General features: G+C 58.0%; 1 protein-coding gene across 3 annotated transcripts in view; it reads right to left on the reverse strand.

Annotated features, from left to right (window-relative positions):
* BRF1 (BRF1 RNA polymerase III transcription initiation factor subunit) overlaps positions 1–20,018 on the reverse strand; it is a 57,647-nt gene that overhangs the window by 30,148 nt on the left and 7,481 nt on the right. For all 3 annotated transcript variants that reach the window (XM_023256140.2, XM_023256138.2, XM_023256139.2), the window contains exon 3: positions 7,933–8,106. In XM_023256140.2, the coding sequence (XP_023111908.1) occupies positions 7,933–8,106 (174 nt within the window). The remainder of the gene's footprint in view (positions 1–7,932; positions 8,107–20,018) is intronic.

The raw sequence follows: 20,018 nt of genomic DNA on the forward strand, positions 1-20,018 counted from the left end.
GACGAGGAAAATGGCATCAGCATGCGGGCCAACGGGAGGTGTGACAGGTCGAGCACGTGCACAGACACCGCACTTCCAGCTCACGGTGGCGGGAACGGTCGGGGCAGCAGAGCTCCCAACCGGCACCGCAGCTCCCGGGCCCCGGCGGGGACAGACGGGGGGGGGGGGGGGGCCGGGGACAGCGGCACCCTCTGCACCAGGAGCAGACGCGTCCGCCCCACGGAGGCCGGCCTGCCTGGCACCCACCCCCTGTCCCCCCGTCCACCCACACCCCCTTCTGCAGGGCTCTGGCCCTGACTGATCTCTCCCCAGGTGATTATTTATGAGCCCGACACACTTCTGCTTAGACAGGAGCTCACAGCCACGCCCCACGAAGGACAAGGGCCACCAGGAACACCCAACACCCCGTCCGCTGAAGAGTTGTGCCTGGTAAAGACGGAAGTGCCCTGCAGGGCTCTGAGCGCCAGGTCCCCGCACGCCGACCCTGCTCCCCCCGCACTGAGCCTGAGGCTGAGGCATCCTGTGGTGGGCTCTCCCTTATGTACACGACTCCTCAAATAATTGACACGGGCAGTCGTCGTCACTCTGCAGGCCATTCCCACACTCTGGAGGTGCCCGCAGCCCACCCTCCCAGCTCCACGCCACGGCCTGTGCCAGCTGCCTGCCCGGAAGAGGTGTGGGAAGGGCCCAGGGCCGGATTCCAGGCCGGCCGTATGCGCTGGCTCCCCGCCGGCCCCGCCTCCCCAAGTGCCAGGGAGGTGCAGAGCTCAGGCCCGCCGCACCCCAGCCCGCCCCGGCCCCGGCCAAAGGTCTCGGCTCCCTCCCCAACCACGCTGAGATGGTCCATCCCGCGCTGGCAGCTCCTGGTTCAAGCCCACCTGTATGTGCCCAGGGCTCAGGCTCAGCGAGGGGCTGAGCAGCACAGGCCCCGGACGCGGTCTGCACTCAGGCACCGTGCCCACCTCTGTGCTGCGGGAGGTACCTGCTCCCCCACTGGCTGGTGGCAGGCCAGCCGGCACCTGTGACTGGGAGCTCGGAGGAGGTCAGCACACCTGAGGCACAGGGAGTGGCAGCCAGGAGCTGCCGTGGCTGGGAAGACAGGGAGGGCGAGGGAGACAGGAGCTGGAAGCTGCAGCCTGCTGGCCACAGAGGACAGGGATTCTGTGCCACGGGGAAAGCCATGGAGAGTCCAGGGAAGGAAGGAACAGGCCCTGACTTAAGTGTCGAAAGGCGTGCCCACAGGCTGGAGACAAACGCACCCAGGGGCCCGGCGCTCGGAAGCAGGCGGTGGTTGGGGGTGGGGAACAAGCGGAAAAATAGATAAAAGGCAGGGGAGCAACTGGGAGCCCCGCTGTGGGGAAGACCCTCAAAAGAAGGAGGGCCACGCCAGCAGTCCGTGCTCCCGCTCAGGGGACCAGCTGCCCCGGGACAAAGCACGGCGCCCCCTGGAGGAAGGTGGACTTTAAGTCCGGGCACTTCCAAGGGCAGGCAGCACCTGGCGAGGTGGCCGACGAAATGAGGCTGGCAGTCGGGCCCCGGGCGACCAGCCTCTGCTGGAGCAGGGCTTGCTCCCCACACTGCCCGCCCCTCCGAGGACAGCAAACCCCCTCAGGGGGCAACTGCCCACAGCCCCTCAAGCTCTCAAACACAGTATCTATCAGTTTAATAAAAACTTGCCAAACAAGAGAACAGGCATGACCAAATACCCCCAAACCAGTACAACCAGAACCACCGATGATCCTACTGATGGGAGTTACTAAAGACCTTTGTGTAACTACAGAGATGGGCCACTTCACCAAAGACTTAGAATCTAATGAGAAACAGTAATTGAAATTAAGAAATTACTAGACGGGTCTAATACCCGGTAAGACACAGCAAAGGAAGGGTTGAGGGAATCCAAAGGTAGGTTACTGAAAACACTCAGATTGAACCAGAGAGAGGAGAAGAAGAAAAAAAATACAAAACAGAAGGGAAAATGCAGAACCCAAGGTGGGACGTGAGATGTGCATGTGATCCAAGACCAGACGGGACAAGAGGATGCAGGGAACCCCAGCTGGGACGGGACGCGGCCTCAGACCCCCCTGGGACACACGGACGGGACGGGACGCGGCCTCAGACCCCCCTGGGACGCATAAAACACATGATGCCACCGATTCTAGAGACGCCCCACGGACACTAGGCTGGACAAACATACTCCCTAAAAGCAGGGAAGACAGGCTGGCTGCCCCGAGAAACAGAGACAAGATGATGCAGACCAGCGACCAGCCCTGACCGGGGGTGGGCAGGGATGACCCGGGAGGGCCGCAGGAAACACCTACAGGCTACCCAAACAGCTTTCAAGATAAACATGTTCTGGGGGCACCCGGGGGCTCAACCGGGTAAGCGTCCGATTCTTCATCTGGGCTCAGGTCACGATCTCAATGGTCGTGAGATCGAGGCCCGTGTTGGGCTCCGTGCTGACAGTGCAGAGCGTGCTTGGGATTCTCTCTCTCCAGACACCCACCCCGCCCTTCCGGCTCACTCTCTCTCAAAATAAGTAAAAATAAAATAAAATAAACATTTGAAAAAAGAAGTAAATAAAAACAACGATGTCTCACACAAACAGCAGCAGAGAGAATCTTCCTTCCAGCGGACACACTAAAAATAAGAGTGGAGTTCCTAAGACGGGAGGAAAATGGTCCCAGATGATGCAGAGAAATACAGGATGGAACGGTCAAAACTGGGAAATCTGAATGAGCGCTAACCTCCAGCAGCAGTGGGAGCAGTGGCCACGGGGACGCCTGGGCCAGTCCATGTGCCTGGGGAGTACTGGTACCCTAGTCTAAGGTGGAACCTGAGAAGTCAGAGGCACAGGGGCACATAACCCAGGCTAGCGGGCAAAACAATGACAAACACCTGCATCATGGACAAGGTGTTTAGAGGAAAATAGTATGGGGGCGCCTGGGGGTCTCAGTTGGTTAGGCAGCCGACTGTGGCTCAGGTCGTGAGCTCACGGTTTGTGGGTTCAAGTCCCACGTCAGGCTCTGTGCTGACAGCTCACGGCCTGGAGCTGCTTCAGATTCTGGGTCTCCCTCTCTCTCTGCCCCTCCCCTACTTGTGCGTGCATAAACGCTCTTGCTGTCTGTCTCTCTCTCTCTCAAAAACAAACATTAAAAAAATTTACAAAATAAAGGAAACTAGAGTAATAAAACACTTGATTTCTCTAAGACATCATGAGAAAAAACAACAAAGAACAAATGTAGCAAACAGAAAACCAGTAGTGGAATTAAATGCAAATGTACCAATGAGCACATTTAACGTAAATGGATGAAATTCTCCAACAAAAAATATTTCAAAACTGAATTAAAAAATCAGAGAAAAACACGTGATTCTACACTGCTCACAAGAGACACATCTTAAACACATCAGGAAGGAGTGAATTTTAAGATGGAAACAGACCCCGCGAATGCTAAGTAAGCAGAAGGGAGCAAGTCCACTTGCGGCACGTCAGACAGGGTACAACTGAGGGGAGAAGCGCTCAGGAAACAGGTGGACGTCCCGTGGCATCCAGGGCCCACCCCCCAGAGGTGGGTCCGCGCCCTCCCCACGACGCAGCTCTGGCACGTGACGGGCGTTGATGGGGTCAAGGGGAAAGTCGCAGCCCAGCCCACAGGGGCGGCGGGAGGCTGTAACCGTCCTGCAGAACGAGCAGACACGAGCGGGGATCCAAGGCACACAATTAGCCAACGCACGCAACGACCACAGACACACACTCTTTTGAAACGCACACGCACCCCCACCAGAGCAGACCGTGCGCTTAGCTGTGCACGCACCGTGGAGCGCCGGAGCGGGGGAGCGCTCGGTGAGTGTCCTCGGACCACACAGTGACGCTGCAAACCGATAATCCAAAGATAAGGAGAGAACCCCCAACCATTGTCAAAATGGGCAACACAACTCTGAATGACGCATCAGGACTGAGCCACGTACTTAAAATCTGCCTGGAGGGGAAGGGACAGTCTCTAAGGCTCTTATTAGGAAAAACAAAAAAGACTAAAATCAAGAGCCTAAGCATCGGTCTCAAGAAGCTAGAAAAATAGTAAATCAAACCCCCCCCAAAAATAGAAGGAAAGAAAAGGTGCCACACACACAACTGAGTGGGCTGAAAAAGCAAGAGATCCCAACAGTCAAGTCGTCAGATTAATAACTGAATTTTGTAGACTTGGGCATGATGTCAACATACAAATCTCAGGGTGCCCAGCTGGCTCAGTTGGAAGAGCGCACAGCTCTCGATCTCGGGGTCATGAGTTCGAGCCCCATGTTGGGTGTAGAGATTGCTTGAATAAATAAGTAAACTTAAAAACATATACACAGGCCGCCTGGGTGGCTCAGTCGGTTAGGTGTCCGGCTTCGGCTCAGGTCATGATCTCGCCGTCTGTGAGTTCGAACCCCGCATCGGGCTCTGCGCTGACAGCTCAGAGTCTGGAGCCTGCTTCACATTCTGTGTCTCCCTCTCTCTCTCTGCCCCTCCCCTGCTCGCGTTCTGTCTCTCTCTCAAAAATAAGTAAACGTTAAAAAAAATTTTTTTTTTAAAGCATACAAACTCAACTGTACTTGTACACACACAAGATGCCGTCTACGTTAGCGCAAAACAGACTTGGGAACAAATCTAACGAAGGACAGGAAAGGCCTCCTCCTCAAAAATAACAAAGCATCCCTGGAAGCACAAAACACCGGAAGAAATAGGGGTATTCGTTGCCTGGAAGATTCAGTACCATTAAAACGAACGTCACCTTCAATTTCCCACAAATTGATCCATAAAGCCCAGAAAATCCCAGAAGACTTTTCACGGAAACAGGCTGCTTGGAAAACTCACGCAGAAGAACAGAGGGCCACACACCGCGCAGACGCTGAGACAGCTGGAGCTGGAGGCCTCCTGACACGCACGGGGTCCTCAGACTGTTCCAAACCTGCAGCTTCTAGCCGCCCGGGGTCGGCCCAGGACAGGCAAGCGGACCAGAGAAGGGCTCGGAGATGCCAGCACCGGGCCCACGTGCGCCGGAACCCGACCCTTTCCTCACGACAGACGACAGAGTGAAGCCAGCCCCACAGAAACCCCAAACTCCAAGGGGACACATAAAACCAAAAGCTTCGGGAAGGGACACCAGGAGGGTATTTCCACTATGTGGAACAAAGGCCTCTTAAACAAGTGCACAGATCAGCCCTAAAGGACAAGATGTCAAGGTGGCCCTCAGTAAGAGCTCTGCCCACAGAGAGGCCCCACCACAATGGACGCAGCCAGGAGGGGAGGCTGCTGGCCTCGACCCAGGACGCACCTGCACACCGAGCCGGGCAGGACAGCTGGGCCCCAGGGTGGGGATGCGCTCCGTGTCACCCGACACCGGCAGACGGTCCCCAGGGTTCCCGAAGCCCCCTGGCTAGCCGACAGACACCGGGGGCGGGCTGCCCTCTCCTCTTCACGTCAGCCTACCGTGGCTTTGAACCTGCAACTTTCGGGTGCCCGGTGATGCCGGCCACCCTCCGATACGTGCCAACCAGCCACCCCAAGGCCTCCTTTCGACCACGGGCTCCCTGTAGGCTACACGGTGACACATAGGTATCATTACACGTCTGCCCAAACCCACAGAAGGCACCACAGCAGGCGTGAGCTCCAAGGTAAGCCACGGACGCCGAGTGCTCATGTGTCCATCAGTATAATCCACGCACTATCTGGTGGGGGTGTCCGTTCTGGGGGAGGATGGGGGGCACTTGGGAAATCTCTGTACCTTCCCCTCAGTTGCACTGTGAACCTAACACTCGTCTAGAAAAGAGCTATTCAAAAACATGTTTTCAACTCCTTGGTTGTCCTTGGGCACACGGGGGGAGGGGCAGAGGGAAGCAGGTAAAGGGGGGCTGGGGGGCCCGTGGCAGAAGGGAGAGTCTCCGACTGCACCGCCCTCTAAAGCAAGAAACGCGGTCCTCGGCTGGGCGTGAGGAGGGGGACACAGGGTGGCCGGAGTCACAGCAGTCAGGCTCTGGAAACCCAGCCCAGGCCTGCAAACCAAGCCCGCTACTAACAGGCCCCAGGGGTCTGGAGCCTGGCAGACGAGACAGGTCTGCGGTCGGCGGCCGTGTGCAGGGCGCGGTCGGCCGTGGGACGATCCGCGCGCGCATCTGTCCCTCCCACCCGGGGCCCCTGTGGGTGGGGGCAGGTCGCGAGTGACAGAAGCCTCCGTGTGCACACCCGGAGTCGTGGCGCAAAGCCAGCCGCTCACATACCGGCCTGCTGGCAGCTCAGCTGGAACCCGGTAAATGTCACAGGCTTCAACACCCGCTGCGGCAGCTCCCGCGGATGCGTGCGTGACAAACGCGGACGCAGGTCACACCTGATCCGGCAACAGCAAGGGAGCCTGGTCCCGGCCCTCCCCGGCTTCCCTGGTCCCGGCTCTGCCCCAGCCCCCCCGCCCCCCCTCCTGCCTCTGTCCCCCTGGCTCTGCCCTCCCCCGCCCCCCAGGCTCTCCTGGCTCTACCCCGGCCCGCCCCCACCCCCGACCCTGTGGCCTCTCCCGTTGGGGGTCACGGGCCAGCACCTCTGAGGATGCCTCTCTCTGCTCGCCGGACTGGGGCGGGGACCGGAGGTGGGGGCGGTGGGAGAGGGGCGGATCCCGGAGCCTGGCCTGCACACCCTCGCCCTGCTCCCCGCGCTCCGTACTCCCGGAGACGCAGAGCCAGCCCGAATGGAGCTCCACGCGCCTCCCCTGTGCCGCCCTCCTCAGAGCTAGGCTGGCCGGGCCTCTCGCTGCTCGGTGCACGGGGGCCAGGGTAGGACGCAGGCGAGGCACCTACACCATCTTCTGCCGGGGCGCTGTGCTGGGAACCCGAGACCCGTGCCCACTCAGAGCATGCGTGTGCTTTCGACGTGGTATGCTGGAATGAGAACCTTCCAAAACCTTAGGACGTTTCATTGAAAGACTCCGGTGCTGAGGGTTGCCCGATCGGAACGGCGGCCAACAGGCCCAGCCACGCACGCCACGACCCTTCCAGCAGCCCCTGCTTACTTCACAGGCGCCGTGGCTGGGGCCCCCCGCCCGTGAGGGCAGCTGTGACGGACAGGAATCCACTGGGGGCACACATGCCACGAGAGGAGCCCGTGAGGAAAGCAGAAAGTAAGTGAGCGGGAACGAAGGAAGAGAACGCCGGAAAGCAGGTGGCGGGCCACCCCGGGAACGAGGGTGACGCCAAGGAAGGAACCGCGAGCGGCAGGGGCTCCGGGTCCGCAGCTCAGAGAGAACAATGAGGAGGTGCTAAGCCCTGCAGGGGACCGCACACCGGCCTCACGCACGGGGCCAGGGGTCAGGGCGCCCGAGCGCGGTGGGCACCCCCGTCCACATTCCAGAGACCGATGTGCAACCCGCCGGGCCGTCCCCGAGAGGACAGGCAGAAGGGAGGCCACCTGCAGGAAGCCGCTGGGGGACGTGCTATCTCGAAACAAGGACACGGGACCGGGAGCAGGGGTCCCACGCAGGACGGGCCAAGGGAGCCGAGTGATGGTGGAAAAGACACACAGGCAGGCAGGGAGGGCGGACAGCCAGGGTGGGGGCGAGCGGCCCCAGGAGGGCTTTCCAGGGGGTGCGACGCACTGAGTTCTGGGCACGCAGGAGCGTCTGCAGGGTCGGTCTCAGTGCGGTAACAGAACACGCCGCCGTCCTCCCCGAGGCGGCGGATCACTGGCCTGACGGCGGAGTGCACTCTGTCCTCCCCGGGGGCCAACGGGCCGGGCGCCTACCCTCCCAAGTGGCGGAAGGCTATCTCGATCCAGGAAGGCCTGCGCTCACCCACTAGGGTGCCTCCACGAAATACGCCAGGATACTGCAACTGCTGAGCCCGACGGAGGGAGGCCAACCCAGAGAGCGCCGAGACGGGGTTCCTCCGAGAGGCCCCCAAACCAAAGGATACGCGGGGTGCCTTCCGTCCGGCACACCAGGTAGAGGCAGGCCGCGATCACGTGGGCCATTTTCCGGCCGCGGGTCAGGTGCTTGCTCACGGCCATCTTGAAGAAGTTGAAGGCTGTGTCCAGGCAGTGCTGGTTCAGCTGCAGCTGGTTCCCCAGGTGATGGATCTGACGCCTCCCTAGGATACAACAGAGACGTTACCACGGATTCCCAAGGTTAGGACAGACTGACCCTTTCCCTTCCACGTTTTGAAGTTCACTTTTTGCGGGTTCCGAGCTTTACATGTGGGCGCGGGTGTGAAGTCCCCAGGGTCCCTAGGACTGTCACCGCTCTCCCAGGGTCCCCAAGACTGTCACCGCTCTCCCGGGTCCCCAGGACTGTCACCACTGTCCCAGGGTCCCCAGGACTGTCACCACTCTCCCAGGGTCCCTAGGACTGTCACCACTCTCCCAGGTCCCTAGGACTGTCACCGCACTCCCGGGTCCCTAGGACTGTCACCACTGTCCCAGGGTCTCTAGGACTGTCACCACTCTCCCAGTGTCCCTAGGACTGTCACCTCTCTCCCAGTGTCCCTAGGACTGTCACCACTCTCCCAGAGTCCCTAGGACTGTCATCGCTCTGTGCCTGGAGAGCAAGGGTCTGCAGCCTGAGCAGTTGCTCCTCCCGAGGCCCCTGTGCTCAGGGTGGCAGCAAAGGGCTTGTGGGCTGGCCAGCCTGGGGCTGCTCCCTGTGACATGCTCCACACAGACACGGCTTCCTGACAGGGACAGACGAGACTGCCCACCAGCCGTGGGCCCCCATGGGAACACCCCTGTCCCACAGCTGAGTTCCCCGGACTGGCCTCCTGCTCTGACAGCCAGGAGGCTGGCTCGTGCCTGCCCGGCCTCCCCAGCAGGGCCAACTGGCCTCCCCGCCAGCCTGTCCACCAAGAGCCGCTGCCCCGGCCTGCCGTGTGCCATCGTGCAAGGGCGGGAGCAGCAGCAGGCAGATTCGGGGAGGCGGGGGGCTGCCAGGTGACGGGATGGCCGGGACGTCGGCCAGTCTGGGACACAGTCCACACACACCCCTCTTCCTGGACGAGCACATCCCACGAGCTACAGCAGCAGCGGGAGAGGACGCAGACGTGCCGTGCCGGCACAGGAGAAGTCACCGCGGGCCGTGTGGCCGGAGCCCGTGGCAGGGACACAGCAAGAGCTGCAGTGTGGCGGGCTGTCCACCCACCCCGGCCGCCACACAGACTCCCCACTCCACCTAACACCTGCTGGCTCCCCAGACCCACTCTTTTGGCAAAGGCCACCCTGAGCTGGGCCAAGGAGAGAAGCCAGGGACTTGTGCTTTACCCACGAACAGCTAAGTGCTGTCCGCCCCCCTCCCCCACCCCCCCCACCCCCCCCCCCGTCTGGCAAGGGGAAGGCGAGGGCTGTGTGGCTCACGGTCCGGCCCGCCCACCCTAGGCATGCTGCTGACGGCGACCGCCGGCCACAGGCAGGCACCCGGGGAGCCGGCGCCCCGAGGAGCTGGCATCCGGCATGTGATCTGGCAGCAGGGGGACCCGACGGGCAGCACGCCCTCCCGGTGGCACACCCCCGCCCTGCCTGGAGCCCTGCATTCCGGCTGAGCCGACACGGGATCAGGGCCACTGTCCCCAGGGCCACGGCCCTGACTGGACAGAAGGGCAGCAGGGCCTAGCGCCACCCCCCATCGGCAGGCTCGCAGAGCCGCTGGGACAACACAGAGCAGCAGGGGCCCCACCTGCCGGCTCTGTGGGGCTTGGCGGGGGGGTGGGGGGGGTGGGGGGGTGCTCTCAGAGCAGAGCGGGCAGGAGGGGACTCCCTGCCGGCTTGGGGGCACAGAACTACTGTGATACGCTATCTTATCGCGGCTTCATTGTACACAATTCACACACGGTGGTATCTTCTCACCGGAAGTATGATTCGACGGTTGTGGCATATTCACAATTCATCATCCCAAAAGAAACCCTGTCCTCATTAGCAGTCACTCCCCACTCACCCCCCCACCCCCCCGCAATGAGTTTTTAATTCATGCGAGGTCAGCCAGCACCACGGCAGACTGAGAAGTCACATGACGCAGGGACACAAGCACAAAGACACAAAGATGCGGTACGCATAAACTTGCGTACAACCGATTCCTGATCGACCAACCACAGCTTCTTCCCTTTAGGCTTCCTCCCAATAAACGAATGCTAAAAGTAAACACACCTGGGGCGCCCAGGGGGCTCGGTCAGGTGAGCGTCGGACTTCGGCTCAGGTCATGGTCCCAGGGCCACGGGATCAAGCCCCTTGTCGGGATTCTCTCTCTCACCTTCTCTGTCTCTCTCTCTCTCTCTCTCTCCGCCCTCTCCCCAAATAAAAATTTTTAAAAAAAGGAAACACACCAGCACATAGGTGCCTTCAAAATTTTGGCATTTTGTGAGACGAGGCCCGCGTGTCATTCAAGCCGGGGGCGGGACGGCATCCTTCCCGGCCCACGCCAACGGCCAGGAGGGCAGGAACACGAACACAGGGCAGGGCCGGGGCAGGGCCAGCGCCCCGGAGAACGTGCGGGAGGAAGGGTCTGACTCCGAACGGTTCAAGAATCTGCACACCTCCCATCCACAGGGTGCCTCCACCTCCCAACCCCCAAGGTCAGGAGGACCTCCACGACACCAGCCGGGCCCCAAGGTCAGGCCGGCGCCGCGGGGACGGGGGTCACACCGACTCCTGTGACTGGATCCGGGCTGCCGGGGGCTGCCAGAGGCCTGCGCGGCCACAGAGGCGAAGGGCTCAGCCTCAGACCTGCGTGTGTGAGCGAGAGCGGACCCTAACGATCACTGACCTCTGCGGAAAACGGCAACAAAAGGGAGAAGAAACCCCAAGCTCCACAAGCCGACTGGTAACGGAAGGAGGCCTGTAAAGCCCACGGCCTCCTCCAATATTACAAAGATCTCGGTCCTCCCAGTGGAGCACAGAGTTGAGCATCTGACTCGATTTCGGCTCAGGTCATGATCCCAGGGCTGTGGGATCGAGCCCCTCGCCAGGCTCAGCACTGACAGCACAGAGCCTGCTTGGGATTCTCTCTCCCTCCCTCCCTCTGCCCCTTCCCCACGCACATGCGTGCACGCGCACACGCTCTCTACAAGAGTTAAAAAATTAAAAGAAAGACACAGCCCTGGAAAATTAAAAGCACGATCGCTAAACTTTTTTTCAAACTCAAAATTAACTGGGAGCCGTGCGGACACAGATAAAGACCTCGACAGTGAGCTCGGGCGTGGAGGAAGAGTGGCCGCCGGCGGGGTCCGGGGTGGGGAGGGGGCTCGCAGCTGGCTCGAGAGGCCTCTGCCTCCAGACAGGGGGTGGACTCCTGCGGGAGGGATCATCAGGAAGAACAAGGACGCGGCACGAGGACAACGGACCCCACAAGAAGGACAGCAGTCCGGCAGGCACAGAGCTGAGGGAGGGGCCCAGCGGGCGGTGCAGGAGGCCAGCGGGACAGCAAGTGTTGCGGGGGCAGCGGGACGTTATCTCCCTGCAGCCCTGCCAGGCGCTGCGTGGCCCTCGGGACTGATCTCTACGGAGCACAGGACGGGAGAGGGAGGAACCTGGCAGCCTCGGGGCCCAGATGGCCAGCGCCCAGTCACGGGAGGCCAGGTACACCTGGCGTGGGGCAAGGACAGGGGGGCCGCCTCGGCAGAGTCACCCCAAACCCACAGCCAGCTCCAGCCCCGGCGGCTTCTACAACAGGCCAGCACTCTCCAGGTGCGTCTAGCTGGGAGAAATGGTCACACACAGGAGGAGACCAGGGACAAGGGCCAGCCCCATAGCCAGGCCAAGCAAGATGTCCGAATTAGGGCAGCCATGGGGGCACACTCGGGGCTGTCTCTGCAACTCTGCTGGGAGACCAGAGGTCATTTAAAAAGAATTAAAAAAAAAAAAAAAAAACCCAGAGGGGGCGCCTCTGGGTGGCTCAGTCAGCTAAGCATCTGACTCTTGATTTCTGCTCAGGTCATGATCTCACAGTTCGTGAGTTCGAGCCCCACGTCAGGCTCTGGGCTGACAGTGTGGAGCCTGCTTTGGAATTCTCTCTCAGCCTCTCTCTCTGCCCCTCGCCTGCTTGTACTTGTGCTCTCTCTCTCTCTAAAAATAAAAAGAAATAAACCTCATGGGATGTCTGGGTGGCTCAGTCAGTTAAGCATCTGCCTTTGGCTCAGGTCATGATCTCAGATTTTGTGAGTTCAAGCCCCACATCAAGCTCGCTGCTGTCAGTGCAGAGCCTGCTTCGGATCCTCTGTCCCCCTTTCTCCCCGCCTCCCCCACTCCTGCTCTCTGCCTCTTGCAAAAAAACCAATAAACATTTAAAAAAACTAAAAAAAAAAAACACAAAACAAAAACAAAAAACAGAACAGAAAGGAGAAATAGCAGTCTCTAAATTTGCGGGTTCCAGATGGAGCAAAGCTTGCAGCGATGAACAGCTGTAATTACAAGTATCAAAGAAGAAAAAGAAAAGCCTAACAGTGGCCACAGCTCCCAAGTTAAAAAACTAAAAAGGAACAAGGGACTGAACAGAAGATGTAAAAGGGAGGAGACAATGGCGAGAAGGCTCCGATCAAGCAAGAGACACACAAACAGGACAGATGACCCCACACCGAGGCTCTGGAGAGATGAATGCAGTTAAGAAAAAAGGGAGAAAGCCCAGATGACCGAGGCCACGAATGAAGACAGGCCGTCCTCCCAAATCAGGAGACCCAGGGGCACAGGGGGAGGGTGTGGCAAATGAGTCTCAGGACAGTCTGAGTCTGAGTTACTCAAAGACAAGTCGAGAAGGACATCTTACCAAAACTGACAAGAGAGAGCAGGAAGGTAACTGGTCCCACTAAAACCCTACGGAAAGTAGTCCCAATCAAGAAGATGCATCTTTAATCTTTAAGCATAATTAAAACCTCTCACAAAGAAAGGTCAAGGCCCAGAGGACTTCCCATTCCCACATGCTTAAGAAGACACTGGTAGGTCACACAGGAGCCCTTGCAGAGAGCAAGGAACAATGCAGCGCGACCCTGCAGGGTCTTGGCCAGAGGGGCAAGGTGCGTTTAACCTCACAAACTCAGTGTACTTCATCACGTTAACAAAACAAATAGAAAACGCATATAATCATTGCAACAAACGCAAAGGAGCATGTGACAAAATGCTAACGTGATTCTTCCTGACAACAAGCTGGTGGTCACCATCACACCAAGGTCAGGAGACAGACAGGAACATGCACGGTCACCACTCTGCCCAACATCACCCCAGGGAGAGCGGCCACACGGCAATAATGGGTAACAAAGCCCTGGAAACAAATGATGGCGTACAGATGGGGAAGAGAGAAGTAGCAAATGACTGTCACACATCACGCGACTGTTAACCAAGAAGCAGCCATGTATGACCAGATTTCGTGAGTAACTGATCTACAGCGTCCAGGTAATCCCAACCACAGTCTGGGCAAGTTTCCTGTGGAAACCAACAAGCCGATTCTAACATTTACTCTGCCACGCAAAGGAGCTAGAAGGGCCGAGACCATCCTGAAGAGGGGCAGTGCCGGAAAGCTACACTGTGGGACTTCTACAAGGACACCACGGTGGTCAAGACAGTGTGGCACCGGCACGGGAGCGTGGAATGGACTTATCCCTACACAGTCACTTGACTTGTGACGAATGGACCAGTTCGGCGTCCTGGGTTCAGAAAGGACGGTCTTATTGGCGAATGGGACAATTATACGTCCACATTGAAAAATGTAAGCCTCAACCCCTACCTCACACCATAGATACAAAATTCATCCGAGGGAAATCCCAAACCTACCTGCGAAATACAAAACAACAAACCTTCTAGGTGAAAACACAAGAGAGTGTCTGCAGATCTCGGGGTAGACAAGAATGTCCTCAGTCACAAAACCCCCAACCGTAAAAAAGGCAACATGTTGGGACTTCATTAAAAGTAAGAAATTTCTACTCATCCAGAAACAATGTTGAGACTTAAGTGAAAAGACAAGTCACCAGCTGGCAAAGGGATTCAGAATGTGCACCTCCAACCAAGGGCTCAAATGCAGAATGTATCAAAACATCTACAAAGCAGTAAGAAAATGATAACTCAGATTTTTAAAACAACCTCACAAAAGAAGGATCTCTGAATGGCCAAAAAGCACACACGAAGGTGTTCCACGCAGCCACTCACCAGGCAAAGCAAACGAAAGCACACACCCAGCAGAAAGACCGGAGTCAGCAAAAGCACCGACACCGCGTGCGGACACGGCCCCTGTGCTCCCGCGTGGTTGCAGCCGGGAGGGTGACGCGGCACAACCGTGCTGGAAAGCCTCCGGCACATCTACCGAACGTGAGCGCACGCCTGCGGCCCCAGAAGCCCCACTCACCAGCACACCCCCAAGGGGCGCCGACCAGAGGACGGAGTGCAAGGAGGTGCCCGGCAGCTCACGTACAGCAGCCAGAAAGGAAGCCCCAAACACCCACCGACAGGAAAAGTGGGTGAACAAACTGTGCTGTATTCACACAGCGAAGTCCCAATGGCCCAAAACAAAGTACCGATGTGCACAAGAAAGGGCGTTTTCCAGGATCCCAATCATCTGCGGCAGAAAAACACATAAATCCAACGGACAGCAAGGAGCTTTCTGGGGTTCAAGTATGTTCAGGGCGCTCGGGCGGCTCAGCTGGTTGAGTGTCCGACTCTTGATTTCGGCTCAGGTCGTGATCTCACGACTTGTGGGTTCGAGCCCCGTGTTGGGCTCTGTGCCGACAGCTCGGAGCCTGGAGCCTGTTTCTGATTCTGTCTCTCTCTCTCTCTCTCTGCCCCTCCCCTGCTCATGCTCCTTCTCTCTCTCTCTCAAAAATAAACATTAAAAAAAAAAACAAAACTTTTCTTTTAAAAAGAAGCATGTTCTACCTTGATCCGTGAGGCACACCTGATCTGTGTAAGTTTACAAAGCAGTTCACTTAAGGTCAGTACTTTTTTTTTTTTAATTTTTTTTTTTTTAACGTTTATTTATTTTTGAGACACAGAGAGACAGAGCATGAACAGGGGAGGGGCAGAGAGAGAGGGAGACACAGAATCTGAAACAGGCTCCAGGCTCTGAGCAGTCAGCACAGAGCCCGACACGGGGCTCGAACTCACAGATCGCGAGATGGTGACCTGGCTGAAGTCGGACGCCTAACCGACTGCGCCACCCAGGCGCCCCAAGGTCAGTACGTTTTATGCACCTGACTATGCATATGTTACACCAAGAAAAACAGACACAGAAAGAATAGAATAGAAACGGCTCCCAAGTAAAAGGGCTCTCAAGTCAACGAAAAACGCTCCAGCCCGGTGGTGCCTCCGAAGTCCAGAGACGGAGGGAAAACCCACACGGGGCCGGTTAGGAGAGATGACGAGAGAGATCAAAACTCAGACTGGCAGCAACCTTCCCATGCTGGTGACATCACATCCCTGCGTCCTGCTCAGCCCCCCAACACAGCCCAGAGGAGGTGGCTAACCTGCTAAGCACAACCTGGGTGCGTTCCCAACAAAACCAGAGACGGACCCTGGAAAGGTGTGGGCACAAGGGCCACACAGGAGGGGCGCCAGGAGCCGGCAAACTACGTGAGCGTAAAGAACGAGCAGGGCGCTGCTGGGAGCCGTCTCAGCCCATTTTCCAATTTTCCTGTTTTCTCATCAGGGCAAACGGATCGGCAACCACCGTGGGGGCTGAAGCCACACGCCCAGACTGCACCCAGACCCACGGCTGGGTGGGGGACGGTCGCACACGCCCCAGGGCACCAGGACGGAGGGGTCGGCACAGCACTTCCAAACCAGGGCCGGGGGAGGGGAGGGACACGAGAAGGAGCAGACGGATAAGCCACGCGGGAAGCAGCAGGCAGCGATAACGGGAATTTCGAAAGTGAAATACGGACCGCGCAGCGCGAGGCAGGGGCAGCCCCAGCACATCAGAAGCGTACCGGCCGCACCTCTCGGACAACGTCCGGACAGCCTGCCGGGGTCTGCCCTTTCCGCCTCCCCCAGGAGCTACGGAAAAGGACAGGAGGAAATAAAATTGCCATAAACTCACCAGGGCAGAGAGCAAAGAAAGATCTCCGAGGACAGGAGGTCAACCCAGTGCAGCCTCACGGCCAGGCCCCAAGGGCCAAGCAAAAACGGCGGAACCGGGGGCTGGGCCCGCCGGCCTCCCTGTCCCCCACAGCCCCCGCCCGAGCAAAGACCGGATGCCGACGGTGGCGGGAGGGGACGCCTGCCCAGGTGGGCGGACTGTCGGCGGGCCCTCCTGCAGGCGCCCGGCGCAGGCTGCTTCCCGCAGGCAAGAGCCCCGAGGAAAGGCCCGGCCCCTAGGGCCGCCCAGCGCTCCCCCGGATGCCTTGGCCTCAGACCTCGCTGTGGCCCCGCGCTGAGGGTTCTGCAAGTTGTTTTGATTTCTTACTTAACCGAGGGTAACTATCTTCAATAAGATGGATTATTTCTGTCCTGTTAGTTTCCGATTTTGCTGCAAGCGCAAGACTGTGTGACCGCCTCCCTTCACTCGGGTCCACCTTGAAGTCGGCACACAGAACACCACCACGTGACGGCACCGGCCACAGTGAAGGGGCGGAGCTGGGCCAGCACCAGGTGGCGGCGTGACCCTCCGTTGTGAAAGGAGCCCCTGGTGCCGTCCCGACCGCAGGACAAGTGGCCACCGACCGTGTCAAGGAACAGGTCCTACGCACGGTATGATCTCTAATAAAAACTAACTATGCTAATAATAAACCCATGGCATCAGAGAAAAGAGCACGAAAGAAATGTAAAAGCATCCCGTTACGCAATCATTCCAAGCCCACGAACTGCCCTCCTGGTGGTCGGGCGCCGCGGCCGGCGATGGTGACGGTGGCACGTGTGATGCTGGCCACACCCACCCACAGGGGAGATGGGTCCTTGAGTGTGATGCGGCGCAGCAGACGGCGGGCTGCAGCTGGGACACCCCACGCCGCGCACCTGCCCTCCCGGCACGGGCACGGGCACGCCTTGTTGGCACTTCGCAGACGCGGTCTTTACGAACAGAAGGCCCCCGGCAAGACTGTGCCGTGTCTCCAGCAGCATCTGCTCACTTTGTGTCTCTGTGTCACATTTTGGTGATTCTCCCGATACTTCAAACTTTTTCATGATTGTTTTATCTGTTACGGTGATCTGTGGCCGGCGATCTTCAATGTTACCGTTGTAACTGTTTCGGGCCTCCATGAACCCCACCCGTGTAAGACGGTGGCCTTGATAAACGTCGTGTGTGCACCGACACTCCCCCCACCGGCCGCTCCCCCGTCTCCCTCCCTCCCTCTGCCCGGGCTTCCCTGGGCCCTGAGACACAAAAGTATTGACATCAGGCCAACTACTAACCCTACGGTGGCCTCTAAGTGTGCAGGTAAAAGTGTCGTGTGTCTCTCACTGTCAGAGCTAGAAATGAGACCGACAAGTGAGGAGGGCACGTCGGAAGCCGAGACGGGCCGAAAGCTTGGCCTCTTGCGTCAAACCGCGAGCCGAGCTGCGAGCCGAGCTGTGAACGCAGCGGGAAAGTTCTTGAAGGAAATTAAAAGTTCCCCTCCAGTGAGCACACGTGTGATAAGAAAGGGAGGCAGCCTCACTGCCGAGGTGGAGAAAGTTTGAGTGGTCTACGTAGAAGCTCAAACCACAAACCAGCCCCAACGGTGATCCCTGAAGCCGAAGCCTGATCCGGAGCAGGGCCCGGACTCTTCCTTTCTCTGACGGCCGAGAGGGGAGAAGGCTGCAGCGGAAACGTCTGAGGTTGGCAGAGGCGGGTTCGGGAGGCTTAAGCAAAGAAGCTGTGTCCTAACACACAAGCGCGAGGTGAGGCCGCGAGCGCTGACGATGCAGAAGTGCGGCAAGCTGTCCGGAGCCCGAGAGAGGATCGTGAACGAAGGTGGCTCTGCTAAGCAACAGACCGTCAGTGTAGACAAAACAGCCTTCTCTAGGGAGCAGACGCCATCGAGGACTTCCACAGCTCGGAAGCAAGGTCAACGCCTGGCTTCAGGGCTTCAGAGGACAGGCTGACCGTCCTGCTGGGGTCAAGGCAGCCGCGGACTTGAAGCGGAGGCCAGGGTTCACGTAGCGTCCTGGAAACCCTGGGGCCCTTGAAGTTACCCTGTGTTCTGCCCGCGCCCTATCGACGGCACACGAAGCCCGGACGGCAGCACGTCTGTTCACAACACGGTTTACTGAATATCTGAAGCCCGCTGTGGAGGCCTGCTGCTCAGAAAAAGAAAGATTTCTTCCAACACGTTACTGCCCGTGGACAAAGCACCCGGGCGCCCGAGAGCTCTGATGGAGACGGACAAAGAGAGCAACGTTGCGCCCATCGCTGATAGCACAGCATCCGTCCCGCAGCCCGTGGATCGAGGAGGCGCTTCGACTTTCAGGTCTTGTTACTTAAGAAATGCATGTCCGGGCCTGGGTGGCTCGGTCCGTTAAGTGTCCAACTTCGGCTCAGGTCATGATCTCGCAGTCCATGGGTTCGAGCCCTGCATCGGGCTCTGTGCCAACAGCTCGGAGCCTGGAGCCTGCCACGGATTCTGTGTCTCCCTCTCTCTCTGCCCCTCCCCTGCTTGCACATTGTACGTCTCTCTCTCTCTCAAAAAATAAATAAACATTAAAAAAAAATTTTTAAAAAGAAATGCATGTTGGAAGACTGTAACTGCCATAGACGGTGATTCCTCTTGACAGATCTAGGGAAAGTACACTGAAAACCTTCTGGAAAGTATTCAGCACTCTGGATGCTATTAAAAACATTCATGGTTTGGGGCACCTGGGTGGCTCAGTTGGTTGAGCGCCTGATTTCAGCCAAGGTCATGATCTCGTGGTTCATGAGTTCAAGCCCCATGTCGGACTCACTGCTGTCAGCGCAGAGCCCGCTTCAGATCCTCTGTCCCGCTGTCTCTCTGCTCCTCCCCCACTCACACTCTCTAAGTAAACATTTAAAAAACCCAGAACATTAATGGCTCATACGGCTCATGGGAAGGGCTCAGAATACCAACAGGGGTCTGGAGGAAGTTGATTCCAGCCCTCGTGAGTGACCGTGAGGGGTTCCAAACTCCAGGGGAGGAAGTCACTGCAGACGTGGTGGACACAGCAAGACAACCAGAACTGGAAAGGAGGCCTGGAGACGCTACAATCTCATGATCGAACTAGAAAGGATGAGGCGTTGCTTCTGATGGGCGAGCCAAGAACGTGGACTCTTGACATGGAATCCATTGCTGGCGGAGATGACGTGAAGATCGTCGACACGACAACAGAGGACGCAGACGATCACATCAACTCGCGGATATCGCGGCTGCAGGGTTTGAGAGGCCGGGCTCTCATTTTCAAAGAAGTTCTACTGTGGGTCAAATGCTATCAGAGAGCATCGCAGGCTACAGAGAAGTTGCTCACGACCGAGAGTCCATCCCTGCGGCAGATTTCATTGTTGTCTTGTTTTCCGAAGTCCCCACGGCCTCCCCAGCCTCCACCCACCGCCTACCCGGTCAGCAGCCAGTACCATCGAGGCAGGCCCTCCACCAGCAAAAAGATGACTGACTGAGAGCTCAGATGACGGTTAGCACTTTTTTAGCAACAGAGTATTTTTAAATTGAGGTATAAACACTGACTTTTTAGACCTAATGCTATCGTATACTTGATACTGAGACTAGAATATCGTGCAGATGTAATTTCTATGTGTGCTGGGAAACCCGTTACAAAAAGTTGTGATGTTCACTGTATTGTGGCGGTCTGGAGCAGACCCTGAAGTGTCTCTGAGGTATGCCTTTAAGACCACAGAGCAAGGGGACACACGATCGCTCCCGAGAGTGTCCTCAAGCACATGTCTGAGAAGTGCTGGCAGAATGTGTCCCTGGCTGAGCTGACCACAGCTCAAAGCACCCTCAGCGCTGCGAGACTGGACGCTTTCCCCTGGAATCAGGAAAAGGACACTTCTATTCAGCACGGTGCTGAAGGTGCTAGCCAGGGGCCACCGCAGGCCGCCCGCTCTTGCCCTCCACCCCACCTCCATCCACCCCCGACACCTGCCCTCCTCCAGAGCCCC

Source organism: Felis catus, chromosome B3 (assembly GCF_018350175.1).
Source record: "Felis catus isolate Fca126 chromosome B3, F.catus_Fca126_mat1.0, whole genome shotgun sequence".
NCBI lineage: Eukaryota > Metazoa > Chordata > Mammalia > Carnivora > Felidae > Felis > Felis catus.